The sequence below is a fragment of the Musca autumnalis genome, unplaced genomic scaffold (genome assembly GCF_047663935.1).
Source record: "Musca autumnalis isolate F117 unplaced genomic scaffold, ASM4766393v1 scaffold_9, whole genome shotgun sequence".
NCBI classification, from domain to species: domain Eukaryota; kingdom Metazoa; phylum Arthropoda; class Insecta; order Diptera; family Muscidae; genus Musca; species Musca autumnalis.
In genome coordinates this window covers 985,466-1,002,581 of record NW_027412450.1, presented here as the reverse complement: position 1 = coordinate 1,002,581, position 17,116 = coordinate 985,466, and the positions used below count along the sequence as shown (strand labels likewise).

General features: G+C 34.4%; 1 protein-coding gene across 1 annotated transcript; it reads right to left on the bottom strand.

Moving 5' to 3' along the window:
- Positions 1 to 591: 591 nt before the first annotated feature.
- LOC141388231 (glycerol-3-phosphate phosphatase-like) lies at positions 592 to 2,289 on the bottom strand. The gene is made up of 3 exons (XM_073958248.1): positions 2,051 to 2,289; positions 1,306 to 1,966; positions 592 to 1,244 (listed from the first exon to the last, which is right to left on the bottom strand). Exons 1-3 carry the CDS (start codon positions 2,142 to 2,144, stop codon positions 1,076 to 1,078), a joined length of 924 nt encoding a protein of 307 aa, XP_073814349.1. The 5' UTR covers positions 2,145 to 2,289; the 3' UTR covers positions 592 to 1,075.
- Positions 2,290 to 17,116: the final 14,827 nt, after the last annotated feature.

The following is a 17,116-nucleotide window of genomic DNA, read 5'->3' as shown; positions in this document are numbered from 1 at the left end:
AATTTGAGCTATGATTTCTTCTGACTAAATTGCCAAACACTTTTTGCAAAAAGAAAAATTGAATTAAAAGAAAAACTTAAAACAGGGGAAAACATTTCATGCGAAATTTTTTAAATTTCCAATAGGGAAAGAAGTGTGATTGTATAAACATAGGGCCTGTTCCTTTACTATTGAAAATGATAAAACCGGCAAAAGTAGTAAAAGTTGTAAACTGCTCCTATATAAATTGTATGGTGTCTGAAGTAAAGGAGCGCTTTTCGAGTAAAAAGTGGTAAAACTTGAAAATTCTTGCACGTAAAGGAACAGAGCTATAAATAGCAGGAAATTTATGGGTTCTCAGTAGATACAACATGTTAGCAATCATTTTTTTACAGATTTGGTTAAAATATATTATTTTAACAACTCAGTGTATACAAAAGTAGCTTACAAAATATTAACACCATAGTCCCAAGCATTTATGTAGTCCCCTTTTACATAACCTCAAAATAATGGGAATTTTAATAAATTTGAGTATTTAGAAGTTCCAAGTGGTTGCAAAACTTTTAGGTCGTTTGTTTTAGGCAGTTTGGGTTCACAATTAATAAACCTGTATTTAGATCCATATAGAGACACACTCTATTTTGATGATAATTTTCTTCAACATTTGCTTAGCTTAGTTCTTATCAGAAAAAGTGTACGTTGTATAACCATGGAGAAGATATGATATGATAGGTTGGAAGCTGTCCAATTTAGAACAAGATATGATTTAATTATGATTAAATTAATTTAAGATTAAGTAAATAATTGTATTGCAAATATAAAAATAAATCTATTATCTTTAGATTAAGATGGGAATTTCGTTGGCGGCAGAATTTGTTTAAATAGAATCCATTCTATAAATATTCACACTAACAACGGTACCTTAAAGTTATTCTGTAGATATAATGACCTTCCACTTCAAAGTCCCAAACTTGATTTTAACCGAAAATTAATTAATATTAAGTAAAAAAATGTTAACATTTAATAACAAATAAAGCCAGCTATTGTACAATTAACAAGTGTTGTTTTTGTTTTGAAATATATTCTATCCGCCGCTTCACAGGTAAGCTCTTAAATCCGCAACAGAATCAGCATAAAAGTCTGGTATGTAGTCCCTTAAATCTTCCCTATGCAATTTTTCAACATCAGACCATTTGTAGCGCCCAGTACCCACCAAGAGGGTAGAGAAACCACAATTTTTACCAAACAAGACATCAGCTTTGTAGCTAAAACAAACAAAAAATCATTAATTTTGCGTTCATATTTCCTAGAATACAATTGACTTACCAATCTCCAATCATAAGGGTCCTCTTGGGATCAACTTTCCCCGCTTCCAACAAATGTGCACAAAACAAAGGATTTGGTTTGCCCACAACTTTTGCCTCGCGACCCACACATGCCTCAATACCCCTTAAGATTGCTCCCGTTCCGGGTATACTAAATTTCGGGAATTTGGAAACGGCATCAGCATTTGTTGCCAAAAAGATACACTTTTCATTTTGTCCCAAAAAGTTGGAAGCCTTAATCATTTTATTATAACTAAAATGTTCATCGAATCCCACAAGAACAGCACCAATCTTTTCGGTCTTTGCTTGTCGGTCTACCTGTGGTAATATCGACACCCAGTTAGGCTCCACAATATCTTCACCCACACCGAAATGTTGTATATTCACAGAATCCAATTCTTCACCCATTGCCGGACAACCAACAATATAAACCTTCTCTTCGGGCTTTAAATGCAATTTCAAATATTCGGCTATGCAATAGTTGGGTGCAATAATTTGTTCTTTTTTAATCGAAAAACCCAACTTTGCCCCTTTTTCACACAACTGGGCACTGGTTTTGGTACAGTTATTTGTAACAAAGTACACCTGTTTGCCCATATCCTGCATCGCATTAATGGTTTCTGGGGCTCCAGCAATAGCTTCGTCATCCTGCCAAATAGAGGCTGAAATAGAGAAGAGATTTTTAGTTAATATCCTTTTTTAATTAATATCCATTTTATCACAGTTTGGCAACCCTTTTTACTTACAATCACAATCCGTAAATATTGTATCGTATGAATCCAACCAATTCTTTGCTAGCATTTGTTGATCTTTGATTTCATTTAAATTGATTGTTTTCATTTTTAATAGATTTCTTTAAGTTCAAGAGGATAATATATTGTTTTATTTAATTTTATAAAATTTGTTTTCAATCGGCAATTGACACCTGTTCTAATTGTTGTTGAACTCCTCGAACTCCTCCCTCAACAGCTCATGTTTTGATTGATAAAACATCTGGGAGTTTCAATGTAAATTGTTCTCACTCTCATTCAATGTCAAGATCGTGGACGCCCTCTCTTTAACATGTCATCAATGAAAGGTGAATAGCTTTACCGTTTTACAACAGATGTTTAAAAACCATGGCAATTTTATATTAACGGAATTAATTCAAAGACTTCTACTCCATTGCCAAGATCAAGGGAGTTTATTCTCTTCTTCATCCAATATTTTCCCAGCTGGCAATTAACCACCAATCAATTCTTCACAAATTGCCGTTATTCGTGCTGCAAACATGAATGATTGATTACCTTTTGTTTACAAGTAACGGCAGAAACAGCTGTTCTAATTAGGGGTAAAATGTTAAAATAGTAGCTCTGTTCCTTTACTTGCAAGAATCTTCAAGTTTTACCACTTTTTACTCGAAAAGCGTACAACTTCTACTATTGCTACTACTATTTTCTACTATTTTCAAAAGTAAAGGAACATACCAAGTTAAAGTCCTGGGTACATAAGCTCCCTCGCCTGCTTGCTTCTGATAAAAGAATAAAAAAGAAAGGGGCAGCCCAGTGGGAAATTTGCTCGGCCTTCTTTGTTCTTTTATTATTATTATGTCAGAAATTATGTTATGTCAGCTAGGCAATCAGGCGACATAATAAACTTATTGAATTGTACATTAGTAAATTAAACTCTGTTATTATATACATATTTTTAAAAAAATGTTTTTAATCGGTAAGTGACATTACAAAAATTAAAGCAAGTCTTTTCTCACACACCCATGATATTTTTTCACCTTGCAATAGTAGTGGCCTCTCTATGAGTTACTTGTGTTGTCTAGGCAACGTGAATGCGCCTTGAAACTTCTGCTAAAAAGATTTAACGGAATTTAACAATTTGGAAGGCTGAAATGTATAAAAATTTGGCGTACTATCACCAAATATTCTGCATATTCATTGTATTCCGAATGGTAATGCTAGCAAAAGAGCGGATTGTCAAAAATTACTTTCCCCTAAAATGGCAGAAACAAACAAATGGCAAAAGTTGCAAAAACGCAGGTAGAAATTAAGCAAAATCAATACATCAGCCAATCAGATTACAGGAAACATACTGCTAGTTTCTAAAGGGTGTTTTTTTAAGTAGATAGAACTTTAAATTGTAAAAAGTAACACAAAAAATTAAATTTTGATGAAACTTTTTTTATTTGTGTCAGTATACTCTGACAAATCATCATGAATAGACTCACGCTTGAACAACGCTACGAAATTATCCAAATTTACTTTGAAAATCAGTCGTCGATTCGCGCAACTTATAGACGACTTCGTCATTTGTATGGCGTTCAGCGATGAGGCGCATTTTTGGCTTAACGGGTTTGTTAATAAGCAAAATTGCCGCATATGGAGTGAGACCAATCCACAAGAGACCCTACAGACTCCAATACATCCAGAAAAATGCACCGTATGGTGCGGTTTTCACGCCGGTGGCATCATCGGACCTTATTTCTTCAAAAATGAGGCCGTAGCTCGCGTTACGGTCAATGGAGATCGTTACCGCACCATGATCATTGATTTTTTGTTTGAAAATATGGATGACATTGATCCGGAGGAGATGTGGTTTCAACAGGATGGCGCTACGTACCATACGGCGAACGCAACCATCGACTTATTGAAATCAAAATTTGGCGATAAGTTGATTTCGAGAAGTGGACCTGTCAATTGGCCTCCAAGGTCGTGCGATTTGACACCTCTCGATTATTTCCTGTGGGGCTACGTGAAGTCACTGGTTTATGCTGATAAACCAGCAACAATTGATGCCTTGGAGGCCAGCATTGTTCGTGTTATTCGTGACATACGGCCAGCAGTGCTCGAAAAAGTGGCCAAACATTGGACGTCCAGAATGCACTTCGTCAAGAACAGCCGCGGTGCCCATATGCCCGAAATCATTTTCAAATGTTAATGTCACGTATTGATCTTTCGAATAAAAAAAAATTTGATTACAATTTAATTTTTTGTGTTATTTTTTACAATTTCAAGTTCTATCGGACTTAAAAAAACACCCTTTACTTACCCAAAGCTCAAATAACCCCCTAATAGTATTGATTTGCTTTTATTATAACAACCCTGCAAGAAGCTATTAATTTTTACAACGATAACAATTTTTTTATGTTATTTAAAAAAAAAATAGAAAAAATTAGTAGATTCTTGCAGCTCTGGAACAGACCATAAATTATACCCTGCATAAAAAAGTAGACGAAGCCCCCCCAGCCCCCCATTTTTGGATTCGGTTGATTTTTATGAATCGTGTCTTATTTATTTATAAAAAAAGAGAATTTTTAAGGGAGAATAATATTATTTTGGATCATACCTTTTTTAATTTTTTATTTTAACATAAATATTGTCTAAAATAGTTCACGAAACAATTAAAAAAACATAAAAAAAGAATTCATAAAGATTGATATTTTTGTTGGTTCAAATAATTAAAGGAAAATTATTCAGCACATGCGATGCATTACAAATACTTATACAACTACAAACGTTCCTCGATGGTTTTTTCCAAAACATAAATGCACAATTCATGATCAGTTTGATGTAGTTTTTTCCAACATTCCGTTGATTTGACGGTTTTAATATTGTTTACTATAAACTGAACTGCCGTAGTTTTGAGTCGTTCATTAGCGTGACGATCGGCCAACAAAAGGATATCAGCAACTGTAGCAACCTCCATTGTTTGAATTAAAATATCTTCACACAGTGTTTGCAAATCCAAAAGCGAATATTTGTTAGCAGCAATAAAGAGTTCTGCTGCCATTTTTTTCGGTATATTCCCACACGTGTACATAAATTTTAACATTTCTTCAATTACTTCAGCATCCATATCATCAATCCGTATAAGATTTGTTTTACTTTCTTGCGAGTCATTGCGAAACATAGCTGCAAACACTTGACTGCGGGCACATAATAGGTGTGTCTTTTTACGTGATAATTTGTAATAATTATTACGAAATGTTACTAAATGCTGTCTTTTTACACAAAAGTTCAGTAAAAGAGAGCGAAGTGAGAGAACAATTTTGACAGTTGCTTGCTGAGAAATTGCTAAAAGTTGCTGAAAGAATTTTTCCCAGCAACATTTAGCAAGTTCGATCAGCTGTTTTTTAATCATCTGCTAATGGTCAGCTGCTCAGTGTTTATCTTATTTTTGTGGAAAAATTCTATAAATATTACGATTCAGCTATATTTATTTATTGTTTTATTAATATATTAATTATTTTTTATTTATTTTGCTTAAAATTGAAGAAATTTTTCATTGCTTTGGAGTTAGTTTTTCTTTCATACATTGCCGCCAATGTGTTTGTTTTGGTAATCAACTGTTACCTTGCTAAAGTTTACTAAATGCTGTCTTTTTACTTTTTTCTCTATTTTCGTATCAAAGAGTAAAATCTCTCTTACTCTCTGAAAAGAAGTTACTGAATAATTATTACTGAAAAAGTAAAAAGACACAACTAATATTAACTTGTGGACTTTAAATTTAGCACCATATGGTGCAACAACAGTTACATCGCTAAATTCTTTATTGGTCAAAATATTGTAAAGATCCTTCGTAAGACTGGAACATACTGGTGTATTGTCTACGGGTTTTATATCAACCTTGATTTCATGGCACGTAGTACCTTGAGGATTTGTGTTCTGATACTCCATAACAAATATTCTTGATCTTATCATGTCTGCTGGTATCTTCTTAGTAACAATTTGTTGTGCTTCAGATATCTGTACTTGGAATGGTGTCTTCATGGCGCCCGCTGATAGCCATGTAATGTAAATCTCGATATTAATAGAAGTTGTATATATTGCCATTAGTCTCCATTCGGTTTTTGCACTTTCATTATTAATTACAATTGTATCCGATTTAAATTCGTATGGTAAATTGTAATTGCTCTTAGAATATATTTGTAATTTCCAAATATATTAGCTCTGTTCCTTTACGTGCAAGAATCTTCAAGTTTTACAACTTTTTACTCGAAAAGCGTTCCTTTACTTCAGACACCATACAATTCATATGGAAGCAGATTGCAACTTTTGCTACTTTTGCCGGTTTTACCACTTTCAAAAGTAAAGGAACAGACCAATTGATTATCTGAAATTTTAGTGATAGGCATTTTCGTTGAATTTATAACAAAGCGGGGATCTACAATGACCAATGACCATGGTACAATAAGGAAGGTAGAACAGGTTCGAAAAAACGATAGAAATTCAACCCTACACGTATGCCCGCTTCCTGTCAGAATTGTTATACTGGCATATGCAACAGGTTGCCTTTGTTTGTTTGATATTTTTTGTCATTTTATCCAATTCGTTAAAACAGCGCGAAAATGAATGAATCATAAATATTTGTTTTCACATATACATCGAAACACGGCCAAAAACTTATTTTTAAATTAAGTTTGATAAATATATTTTACTACGGCTCTGTAATTAACGATTTCATTGCAATTCATTTTGAATCTATTTTGAAAACATTTTTAATATTTTTCAAAACAAACACATACACACACAAAATATAAACTTCACATTGACAAAAGTCGGTCACACTCAGAAAAAAAATTGAAATCAGATGTGAGCTCTGTTATACCTTTCTATTTATACCATGCCAATGACAATCTTTCTCACATTGGTTCACTTTGATGAATAAGGAGTTCAGCGAATGGAACTAATGAGTTATTTAACGTTTCCACGGTACGTATTTCGTTCTCGACCTTTCGTTATTCCACCCTAACTAGGCGTTTACACCAGACAGTTTGTCTTCAAATACAACTCTGATTTACTAACACATATGCTCTGTTCCAGAACCTGCAAGAATCTACTATTTTTTACTAGGATAACATTTTTTCCTTTATGTTATCGAAAAAATAGTAACAATTAGTAGATTCTTGCAGTACTGGAACATACCAATACATACATTTGTCGTTTGTCTTCCAGCTGTCCATCATTTTTTCACAGACAGAAGGTAAGACAAGTTTTTGACATTTTTGTAAAAATAAGTGAGATAATAATTGAAATGTGTTGAAAACAAAAGAACATGAACAAAAACAAAATATGTAAACTGAAAACAAAAAGAAATCGACGATTTTCATTCAAAATTTTACAACTGTTTTTTGCAGTTGTCAGGACGCCTACGTCACACATGCAAGTTTTGGAATTTTGACAATCAATACATGAAGTCACTGTCCTGTCATTTGTAAACGCAGAGTTAAGGCCAGAACAGTAGTAGTAAATAGTAGTAGTAAATTTTATTTCGAGTCTTCTTCTTTTCAGTGTTACAAAGTGAAATGATAACGAATGTTAACATATGATAAAACATAGAACTGTTGTTGTCTTATTCTATTTACAGTGAAGAAGGTAATGTGCTACTTGCAAAAATAAACATAAGTAAATACAAAGAAATTTGTTTCTAGTTAAACAATTAAGCCAAGGCTTGCTCGTAACCTTTACGTTGTCGTGCAGAGCATCAGATCTGCTTAATAATAAATAAAAGGCCTAGAACTAATTAACAAAATAAATAACAAAAAGGGGGTTCTGATAAATACGATGGTAACAGAATTTGCATAACATTAAGGTAATCGAAAACATTAAACAAAATGTAAATATCACAGTGTTATGATTACAGATAAAATGGAATAAAGATTCGAGCGTTCAAATACTTCTGATTGAACATAAAATCGTTGGATATAAAGGTAAATAAATAACAAGCCAGTTGTATACGAGTATGTAGAATAACAAAGTGCTGTATAAGTTTCATCCTCTATTTGAGGACGGTGTCGATCTGGTGTAGAACAGTGGTAAGTTGTAATCATCAACAACGTCGACGGTTTCATTCACGATGCCCACCGGTGACAGATATGCGGATTCAGACCAACACATGGAATTTTCGGAGTCATATATATCTTTTAATATATCATTTTCGTGACAGGCAAGTTTTTCAACGAACATTTTTTGAAGGCGAAGTGCATATACACATAGGGGCTGTATTCCAGATTGTTCATAGATGAAGTTATTGGAGTATTTTTTAGTAGGGTTCACATAATGTTTGTTTATACATCTTCGAATGACTCTACGCTCAAAGATCTCCAATTCTTTGGCTACTATCGGTGAGATAGTAAACCAGATTGGAAATCCATAAAGCAATACCGATCTTATAGCCACCTTATATAGCAGAAGTTTTGTCTTTTGCGGTAGATGACTGCTGCTAAAAAGATGAGAAAATGATCCCGCTATTCGCTTTGCTTTTAATAACGTGGACCGTGCATGTGTGTTAAATTTCATTAATTTATCGAAATTTATTGCCAGGTACTTGAGACTTGTTGTAAATGGTATGTTGATTCCATCCAGCGATAGACGAAGTGCTTTACTCTCTGGTACAACCTTTTTTGGACATTTGCCGGAGGCGTTTCTTATGCATATTGCTTCTGATTTCACTGCATTTATTTCAATCCCCCATTTTCTGTAATAATCATGAATGATGTTCAGGTGATGTTTGGCTTTTTGAAGAGCTTGAGCAGGTGAGACATCATGTGCGTATATGAGGCAGTCGTCCGCATAAAGAATCGCTTGTGAGTCTGGGATCACATGAGGGAAATCATTTAAGAAGAGGTTGAAGAGAAACGGTGCCAATACGCTTCCTTGAGGAACCCCACTTTCTACTACGCCGAGCTCAGAGGAAGCATTTTGGATCTGTACAATAAAAGTCCTGTCTGACAAATAGCTATGAACTATTTTTAACAGATAGGGATCTATTCCAAGATCAGCCAGTTTATACAATATTCCACTATGACAAACTGAATCAAATGCTTTTGCAATGTCCAGCGATATGGCAATTGTGCAAGTTTGGCTTCTTAGGTTTGTAGTAATATCTTGGTGGAATTTGATGAGAGCATGTTGGGTAGAGTGGTTTGGCTTGAAACCAAATTGGTAATTTGATATTGGATTAACTACAAATTCATTTTCAATTTTTTCTTTCAGCACCCGTTCGTATACTTTCCCAATATTTGACAACATAGAGATGGGACGGAAGTCCGATACAGTTTCGCTGGAGGCTTTCTTCTTTATTGGAATGATTTTCGCCACTTTCCACGCCATTGGAAAATAGCCATTGTTAATACAATTGTTGAATAAAAGGGTAAGTAATTTCAATGTGTTTTCTGGGAACTTTTTGATGATGAAGTTGGAAATCTCATCAGTTCCACAGGACTTTTTGCTGTTTATACCTTGAATTAATTGTTTTACTATTTCAGTAGATGTGAAATGATGTTTATCCAGATTAGCAATGGCGTTGAACTGGTCATTAAATGAATAGATACGCCGAGGTGTCAAATTTATGATTGAATTTGCACGGGAATCTAGATCTTCAACTGGTTGAATCGGTGATCTATGTCTGAAGACTGAAGAGTAGTGTGTTTTGAATCGTGCCGCAATTACGGTCGGATTGGAAATTACTCCTTCATTATTATGGAGAGAGTTGCAGTATGGCCTTTTCCCTCTTCCAGCTATTTGTGAGATTTCTTTAAAGGCAGAAGGGCCTGGTTTTATATTTTCTAACCTCTTACTGAAATTTCTTGCTTGTTCAATGTTAATAGATTCTTTTATAATTATTTTGAGTAATTGTATTTGTTTTGATAGGACAGAATACTCACGGCTGGTTCTATTCCCTGTCCTGTGGAATATTTTTTTGAGCTCCTTTTGCCAGGAATGTTTCATTTCATACAGTTTCCGTGTTCTTTCAGATAGCGGGAATTTAAAGTCCTTGACTTCATTCTTCGTGGTATGCTCCGCATGTATTGTTGCGAAAGAATCATTAAAATCACTGATAAGTGCATCAATTTGATCGTTCTCCATGCTTATGTTAGATGGAGGCATTAACCTTTGCGACGCAATATCCATATCTTGGCGAAAATTTGACCAGTTGGTGTTCTTGTATGAAGTGTAGACGTGTGGTGGCCTCAAGACGAAACCAGAATGATTTAAATTCAACTTTAATTTGAGTGGAAAGTGGTCTGAGAACGTTGGTAATGTAGACACCACACAGTTAATCATATTACTCCCAGTAAGATTGGAGCTTAGTAAAAAATGGTCCAGGTAGGATGGGCCATTGGGGTAAGACGGTGAAATATCGCATATTCTTTTAATATCTAGACTATTGTCTTCTAGCCATTTGCTAAATATACGACCGTTTGAGTTTTCCATGTTATCTCCCCAAACCGGACTCTTTGAGTTGAAGTCACCTCCAAGAATAAAACCATCTGAATTTAGGATCATATCACCCAATTTGTTTAGGTCTGCTTCCAGACTTTGTGTGGATGAGCTGCAAGGAACGTATATTGACCCAACAATGTATTTCTTGGTGGAGCTGTTGAGATTTATCTCTATTTGGACTAAAGAGGATCTAAATCCAACGTTATTGAGAAATATGCGGTTATACTGAATCGGTTTTTTGATGATCACAGCCACGCCTAAAGGAGAGTTGTCATATATAAAGTTAAAGCCTGGTATTTTAATTACTTTATTCTTTTTTAGGTGGCATTCTTGTACAAACGCGACGTCTACTTTGTTCTGCGATAAAATTCTGCATAGATCAATTTGCCGGCTTCTATCAACCAACGACCTGACATTGAACGTGATAATATTTAAGGAATTATGGTCCATAGTTCTGTCTAATTTTGTAAAAAAGTCGCAAGAACTCTGCCTTGGCTTCATTTTTAGACAATTTAGCATAATCTGCAAGGAATTGACTGATTTCTTCTTCTAAAGATAATTCTTCCGGAACTAGGAAATGATTGGCCAACTTAAGAAATTCTTCAACCACTGGGGGTTTTTGTTGACGGATATTTGTTTGAGCTGGTCTCAGACAACCGGCAAATGATTTACTACTGGTTACCAAAGATGAACCCAGAGCTTTGTTTAAGTTGTTTTTGGCTTCGGCATTGATTTCCTTTGCATTGGAAATTCTCTTTTGACGTCCCGCGATATATTTTTTATACATTGGGCAACCTTTCCAGTTAGCAGGATGACCATTTTCTTCGCAGTTTGCACAGTACGGGGCAGAATCATCCGTACGAGTGCGTTGACATTCGCCCGGGCTGTGTTTCTGATTACATTTGACGCATGTGTAAGCAGAATTGCAATTCCGCGCAATATGCCCCCATCGCTGGCATCTACGACACTGTATGTCACTGTTTTTCTTTATAGGTTTTTCCCATGAAACAGATTGTCGGTTTATGAAACGAATGTGGGCAATATCGCCGATGTTTTTTCCAGGTAATAAAGATACCAAAAAAAGACCAGTGTCAGTGTTTTTCTTGATGGATCTTGGGGTTTTGAATTTGGTTACGTTTGCAACCGTATCTGGCGTAAGAATATCCAATTCTTGTTTTATATCACTGACGTCTGTGTTTGGGTGTACGTCACGCAGAATTACTGAGACTTGTTTGAGCTCTTTAGGCATAAATGAATATGAGTGTATATTCTTGTCTTTTAATATAGCCATCATTGAGGAATGTACAGCGTAGTCTGTAAAATAAATTTTACTTTTACGTTTATTAACGTTTTTTATTTTAAAGGAGGACTCTGGTATTGATTCCTTCAATTTGTCAATAAGAATGTTTATATTGACATCATAAACAAATATTGGCGGGCACCATTTTGTCCTTGGTTTGCCTTGCTCTGCGTTCTTGGCGTTGATGTTGTTGTTGTTTGACATTTTATCCTTTTGTGCGGGAGATGTTTCCTCAATGTCGGCCTCTGCCAATACTCCTAAGATGCCATATTTATTTCCATCCTTAGGATTGTGATCTGATAACCGTTTAGACAGCTCAGAGATATCAATGTCTATGTTTAAATTCTCCAAACGTTGCCTTTTGCGATCGTTACTGTGGCTAACACTTGTTGTGTTTGTTGTTGTAACTGCAATCACCTTCGAATTTGATGTTGTAGCTACTTCCTCTTCAGCAACATCCAAATCCATATCTGGCGGTAAATTGGCAGGCATCATTTCTGCAATATATTGCATTTACGATGCCTGCTGACTCAGAAAATTAACTTTAGTTTGAAAACTTTTTTATGTTCAAGAAAAATACGTCTACACGTTCCAGGGATCTGTAGATCTTTTCAAGGCCAGAACAGAATCAATCGTCGCTTGCTTTGTTTGCTTCCCCAAATACCAGGGCGTGTGTGGTGAAAAAAGTAGAACACATGTATTCTTATGAGAACTACCGAAATACGTCGAGCGTATACTTTTGTAAGTTGAAAAAGTTTAACTTTGACAGAACTTTATTGTTTGTATGTGTGTGTGTTTTGTATTTTAAAAACAAAATCAAAAAAAAAAAAAACATGAAATACAGTTCATTGCAAAGGAAAATTATTTGTTTTACGAATGAAAACATTTAAGTAAGTTTCGGTCGCGGATTTTGTGTTTTAAATGTGATTTGGGACTCAACGTATTTTGGTAATACGGACGCTTATGCTTGGTTTACATTTACGAAATCCACTCGATTTCAACTGTCAAATCCATAGGTTAAACGTCAAATGAAATCCAGATGAGATTTCGTTTGACGTTTGAGCTATGGAATTGACAGTTGAAATCGAGTGGATTTCGTAAATGTAAACCAAGCATTAGAGAGCGTTGTTTTGGTAGGTTGGTGAAATATTTGTGTACGTCCCGTCGTTATTTAGGTTTAGCAGTAAAGGAATGCCAGAGCCTCTTTGCAAATCCGCCTGCGTTTCCCTTTAGGAGGCTCTGGCATTCCTTTATAATTTGACATTTGGGAAGCAAGCGACGACTGATTCTGTTCTGGCCTATACCCTGCGTTTACACATGACAGGATAGTTGATTACATGTATTAATTGTCAAAACCCCAAAACTTGTCTGTGTGACGTAGGCGTCCTGACAACTGCAAAAGGAGTTGTAGAATTATGAATGAAGATCGTCGATTTATTTTTGTTTTCCGTTCACATATTTTTTTTTGATCATGTTCCTTTTGCTTTCAAAACTTTTCAATTATTTGCTCTGTTCCAGAACCTGCAAGAATCTACTAATTTTTACTACAATAACAATTTTTCCTTAATGTTATCGTAAAAATAGTAAAAATTAGTAGATTCTTGCAGTACTGGAACAGACCAATTATCTCACTTATTTTTACAAAAAATGTCAAAAATTTGTTAACTCGGCTGTCTGTGAAAAAATTGTGGACAGTTGGGAGACAGCCGACAAATATATGTATGTATAGCTGTGTTCCTTTACGTACCTGAGGTTCCCATTTGTTACCATTTTTAACCTGCAAAGCGTTCCTTAACCCCGAAAAGTGGCAAAACTGGAAGCAATTTTTAAGAGAGTGAGAGGGGAGAGAGAGCGAAAATGGCTTTCTCTTCTTCCACAGGCTACCAGCAAAATTTCTGCAGGTAGAAAATGGCAGAACTGATTTTTCGACTTTTGTTTGACGATTATTTCACAAAATGGACGAAAAACCGAAGAAAAGTCGAACACTGACAACACTAAATTAAAAACTGTGAAATAGAAAGACGAAAATTGATTTTTTTATGTTTTTTTCTGACATTGCTGCCAGACCTACCATTTTTCCTTTCCTTTACTTTTCTGGTAAAAATGTTCATGAGAGAGCAATTTTGACATTTTTCTCTTTTACCACTCTTACCATTAAAAAAGTAAAGGAACAAAGCTTTTATGTTTATAAAACAAATTCTTAGAATTTTAACACTCTTTCTTGTGTTCAGAAAAAAAGACTGCGACTGTAGGGATCAAAAAATTGGCTTGCTTGGCTAGGGATCTATAAGCGAGTGCTTCTATAATATATCGAGCCGAGTGCATTTTCGGTCCTGCAATCGGTCCTTCTTTTAAAAGTGCCGAAAGCTTTGGAGGGTAATATTGGTGCATCCTTACATGCCAATCCCTTGGTTTTTGGTTGAGAAAATACTCTTAATATATTCCTAACAAATCCCTGACCTTATGTGATTCTAACATTTATGATTAAATTTTTATAGCATATTTAAATTTTTCATCAAAAGTCGAAAATTACAAAAAGTCGATTTTTTTGAATAGCTTGGGTTTTAGGCCAATTGCGTGGAAATAGTTAGGTCAAATGAAGCGTTGTTAGCGTGAAATGACAGATAACAGACAATATTATAACAAAGTGCAAAAAAACCCATAAAAATATTCGAAAAAGCCAGAGTTTTAGGTCAGTTTTTGCAACCATTTTTTGTGGCGTTTAAACGACCAGTGGCTTTATCTGGGTTAATTGTGTGACGTAGGCGTCCTGACAACTGCAAAAACTGTTGTAGAATTATAAGCTGTGTTCCTTTAATTTTTAAGAGAGTGAGAGTGGAGAGAGAGCGAAAATGGCTTTCTTTTCTACCACAGGCTACCAGCAAAATTTCTGCAGGTAAAAAATGGCAGAACTGATTTTTCGACTTTTGTTTGACGATTATTTCACAATAAAAAAGAAAAATGGACGAAAAAGGAGAAAAAGTCGAACACTGACAAAACTAAATTAATACCCTAGACAGACGGCATCGTTAATTTGCATTAACTGCCTTAATTCATTATCCACATTCTTAATGCACAAAATCAAAGGAAATTTAAACTGAATTTAGCAATTTCAATATGGCAATGCTGTTGAAAATCAATTGTCTTTTGTCAAATTTCCATGTTTAAGAAATTTTTATTTTCACAAACAATTTCATTACCCACCATACCAATTCTATCAAAAATTATATATTTCTCAAATGTTTTTTAAAGTTTTGCAATATTTTTATAATATTAAAAAGACTCAAAAATATCGCGAATAAATTAAATTTATTTTTGCTTCATCGTGGTGAAAAGATCAAAGGTAGGAAGTGTTTTTGTTTCGCATATTTTGGCGAACTTTTGTAAAGCTTTATGAAATAGTCTGCTGGGTACAAACAAACAACACAAACAGCTGTTTCATAAATTCAGATACTATCGTCTGTCAGGGTGAAAAATTAATTCAAATTAGGACATTTTTGATGCAAATTAACTCTGCCGTCTGTCTAGGGTATAAAAACTGTGAAATAAAAGACGAAAATTGATTTTTTTATTTTTCTTTTTGACATTGCTGCCAGATCTACCATTTTTCCGTTCATTTACTTTTCTGGTAAAAATGTTCATGAGAGAGCAATTTTGACACTTTTCTCTTTTACCACCCTTACCATTAAAAAAAGTAAAGGAACAAAGCTAAAACGACTTAAATATGGAACTCGATATAAGAGCGCATAATTTCATGAAATTAATTTCACTGTCTGCAGTGGGTCTTTGAGTTGAGCAATCTCGTTCCGTTTGCGGTTCGATCTTTTCCGTTCCGTTCCGCAAAAGGAACTAGGTCGTTCAGTTAGTTCCATAGTTCCTTTTAGTACCAACCTTTATATGCAAGGCAAATTTATGTAAGGTATATGCATGAATTACATCAACTAACAAATTTACAAAAACAACATTGTTGTTATTGAAAATTTAATGTCAATGAAAATATTGAATAATGGGGTCGTTCTAAAATTTTTCTCAGGAAAAACATAAATACATTTGGAATGTCCTGTAAAATAGAACAAATTTGAATCAAAATGTAAATATAACGCATTCAAAACTGTCGTAGGACATTTTTATTACATGTTTAGGATGAAAAGCAGTATTTAATGCAGCAAATTTCGAAATTTCATGAGTAGACCCTATTATATTTTGAAAACTATATTTACAAAAAAAGTAAGAGTACAGCTGATTGTCACTTCTACCTTGTATAAATATGCCTTAATTTATATCGTTCGTATTTCTTCTTCATCAAAACAAAAGAAAACAAAACTTTTATTGTTGGCCTCCGAAAGGAAAAATAAATAGTTTTCGGTTTTCTTGATGTAGATTAGAACTATTTGAAACAACTTTACAATCGGCACGTTCTGCAAATTAAAAAGTAATCCAATTACTTTTTACTGAATGTTTAAAATTTTTTTTGTAATTGGCAAAGATCAGTATTGTTAGAAATGAGAAACAAAATTACACTATGGCATTTCTTATTCAATAAAAGAGGGAGAGAGATAACTGATTTTAAATCAGCCCTGTTCACGGGCATCCACTGGTGGATGCTGTAAAATACTCTTACTTTTATCAATTCAACAAACCTCAGACGTTTAAGTATTTTTTGTAATTATTATTTAATAAATAATATCATCCATGATTTTAGATTAAAATTGTGGTTTCACAATTAAAAAACAATTTAGAAAAACCATGAAAAACGACAAATGTTAAATTCTCTTATATTCTCTTAAATTCTATTTTTCTCACCATTGTTTTAAATGAACTGATGGAACTAACCGAAAGAGAAGAGCGAAAGGAATGGGAGATAAAACGAACGAGGGAGCAAAAGGAACTAGCTGAACCGCATAGTCGGACATAGTACCGGTCGTTCCTTTTGTGGAGTAGTTCCTTTGAACTAGTTCGTTCCGGAACGACACAACTCTAGCTGTGCTCCTATTAGTTCGTGCGCACCAGACAGCCAGACAGACGGACGGACATGGCTAAATCAAATCTAATTGAAACGGATTTCGTCCAAACAAACTTGGGGTCTAAAACCATTATTTCGATGAATATGCATACCTGGGGGTATAAAAATATACTATGTTATTACATTTATGTTTTTTGTTAATCTAATATTGTTTTCAGTTCTTAATACGATTTTTTTAGCTTTTCCAGCGGAAAACTAAACCAAATTATGTCTTCATTTGTTACTATACAAAATTTACAAAATATGAATGTTAATATCAATATTGATGATATCC

What these genes read in the sequence shown, in the direction of transcription:
- LOC141388231 (XM_073958248.1), bottom strand. Translation starts at nt 2,144, where the DNA reads ATGAAAACAATCAATTTAAATGAAATCAAAGATCAACAAATGCTAGCA. An exon ending in AATATTTACGGATTGTGATT is followed by an intron (nt 1,967 to 2,050) that starts GTAAGTAAAAAG and finishes TCTCTATTTCAG; the next exon opens with CCTCTATTTGGCAGGATGAC. An exon ending in ACCCTTATGATTGGAGATTG is followed by an intron (nt 1,245 to 1,305) that starts GTAAGTCAATTG and finishes TGTTTGTTTTAG; the next exon opens with CTACAAAGCTGATGTCTTGT.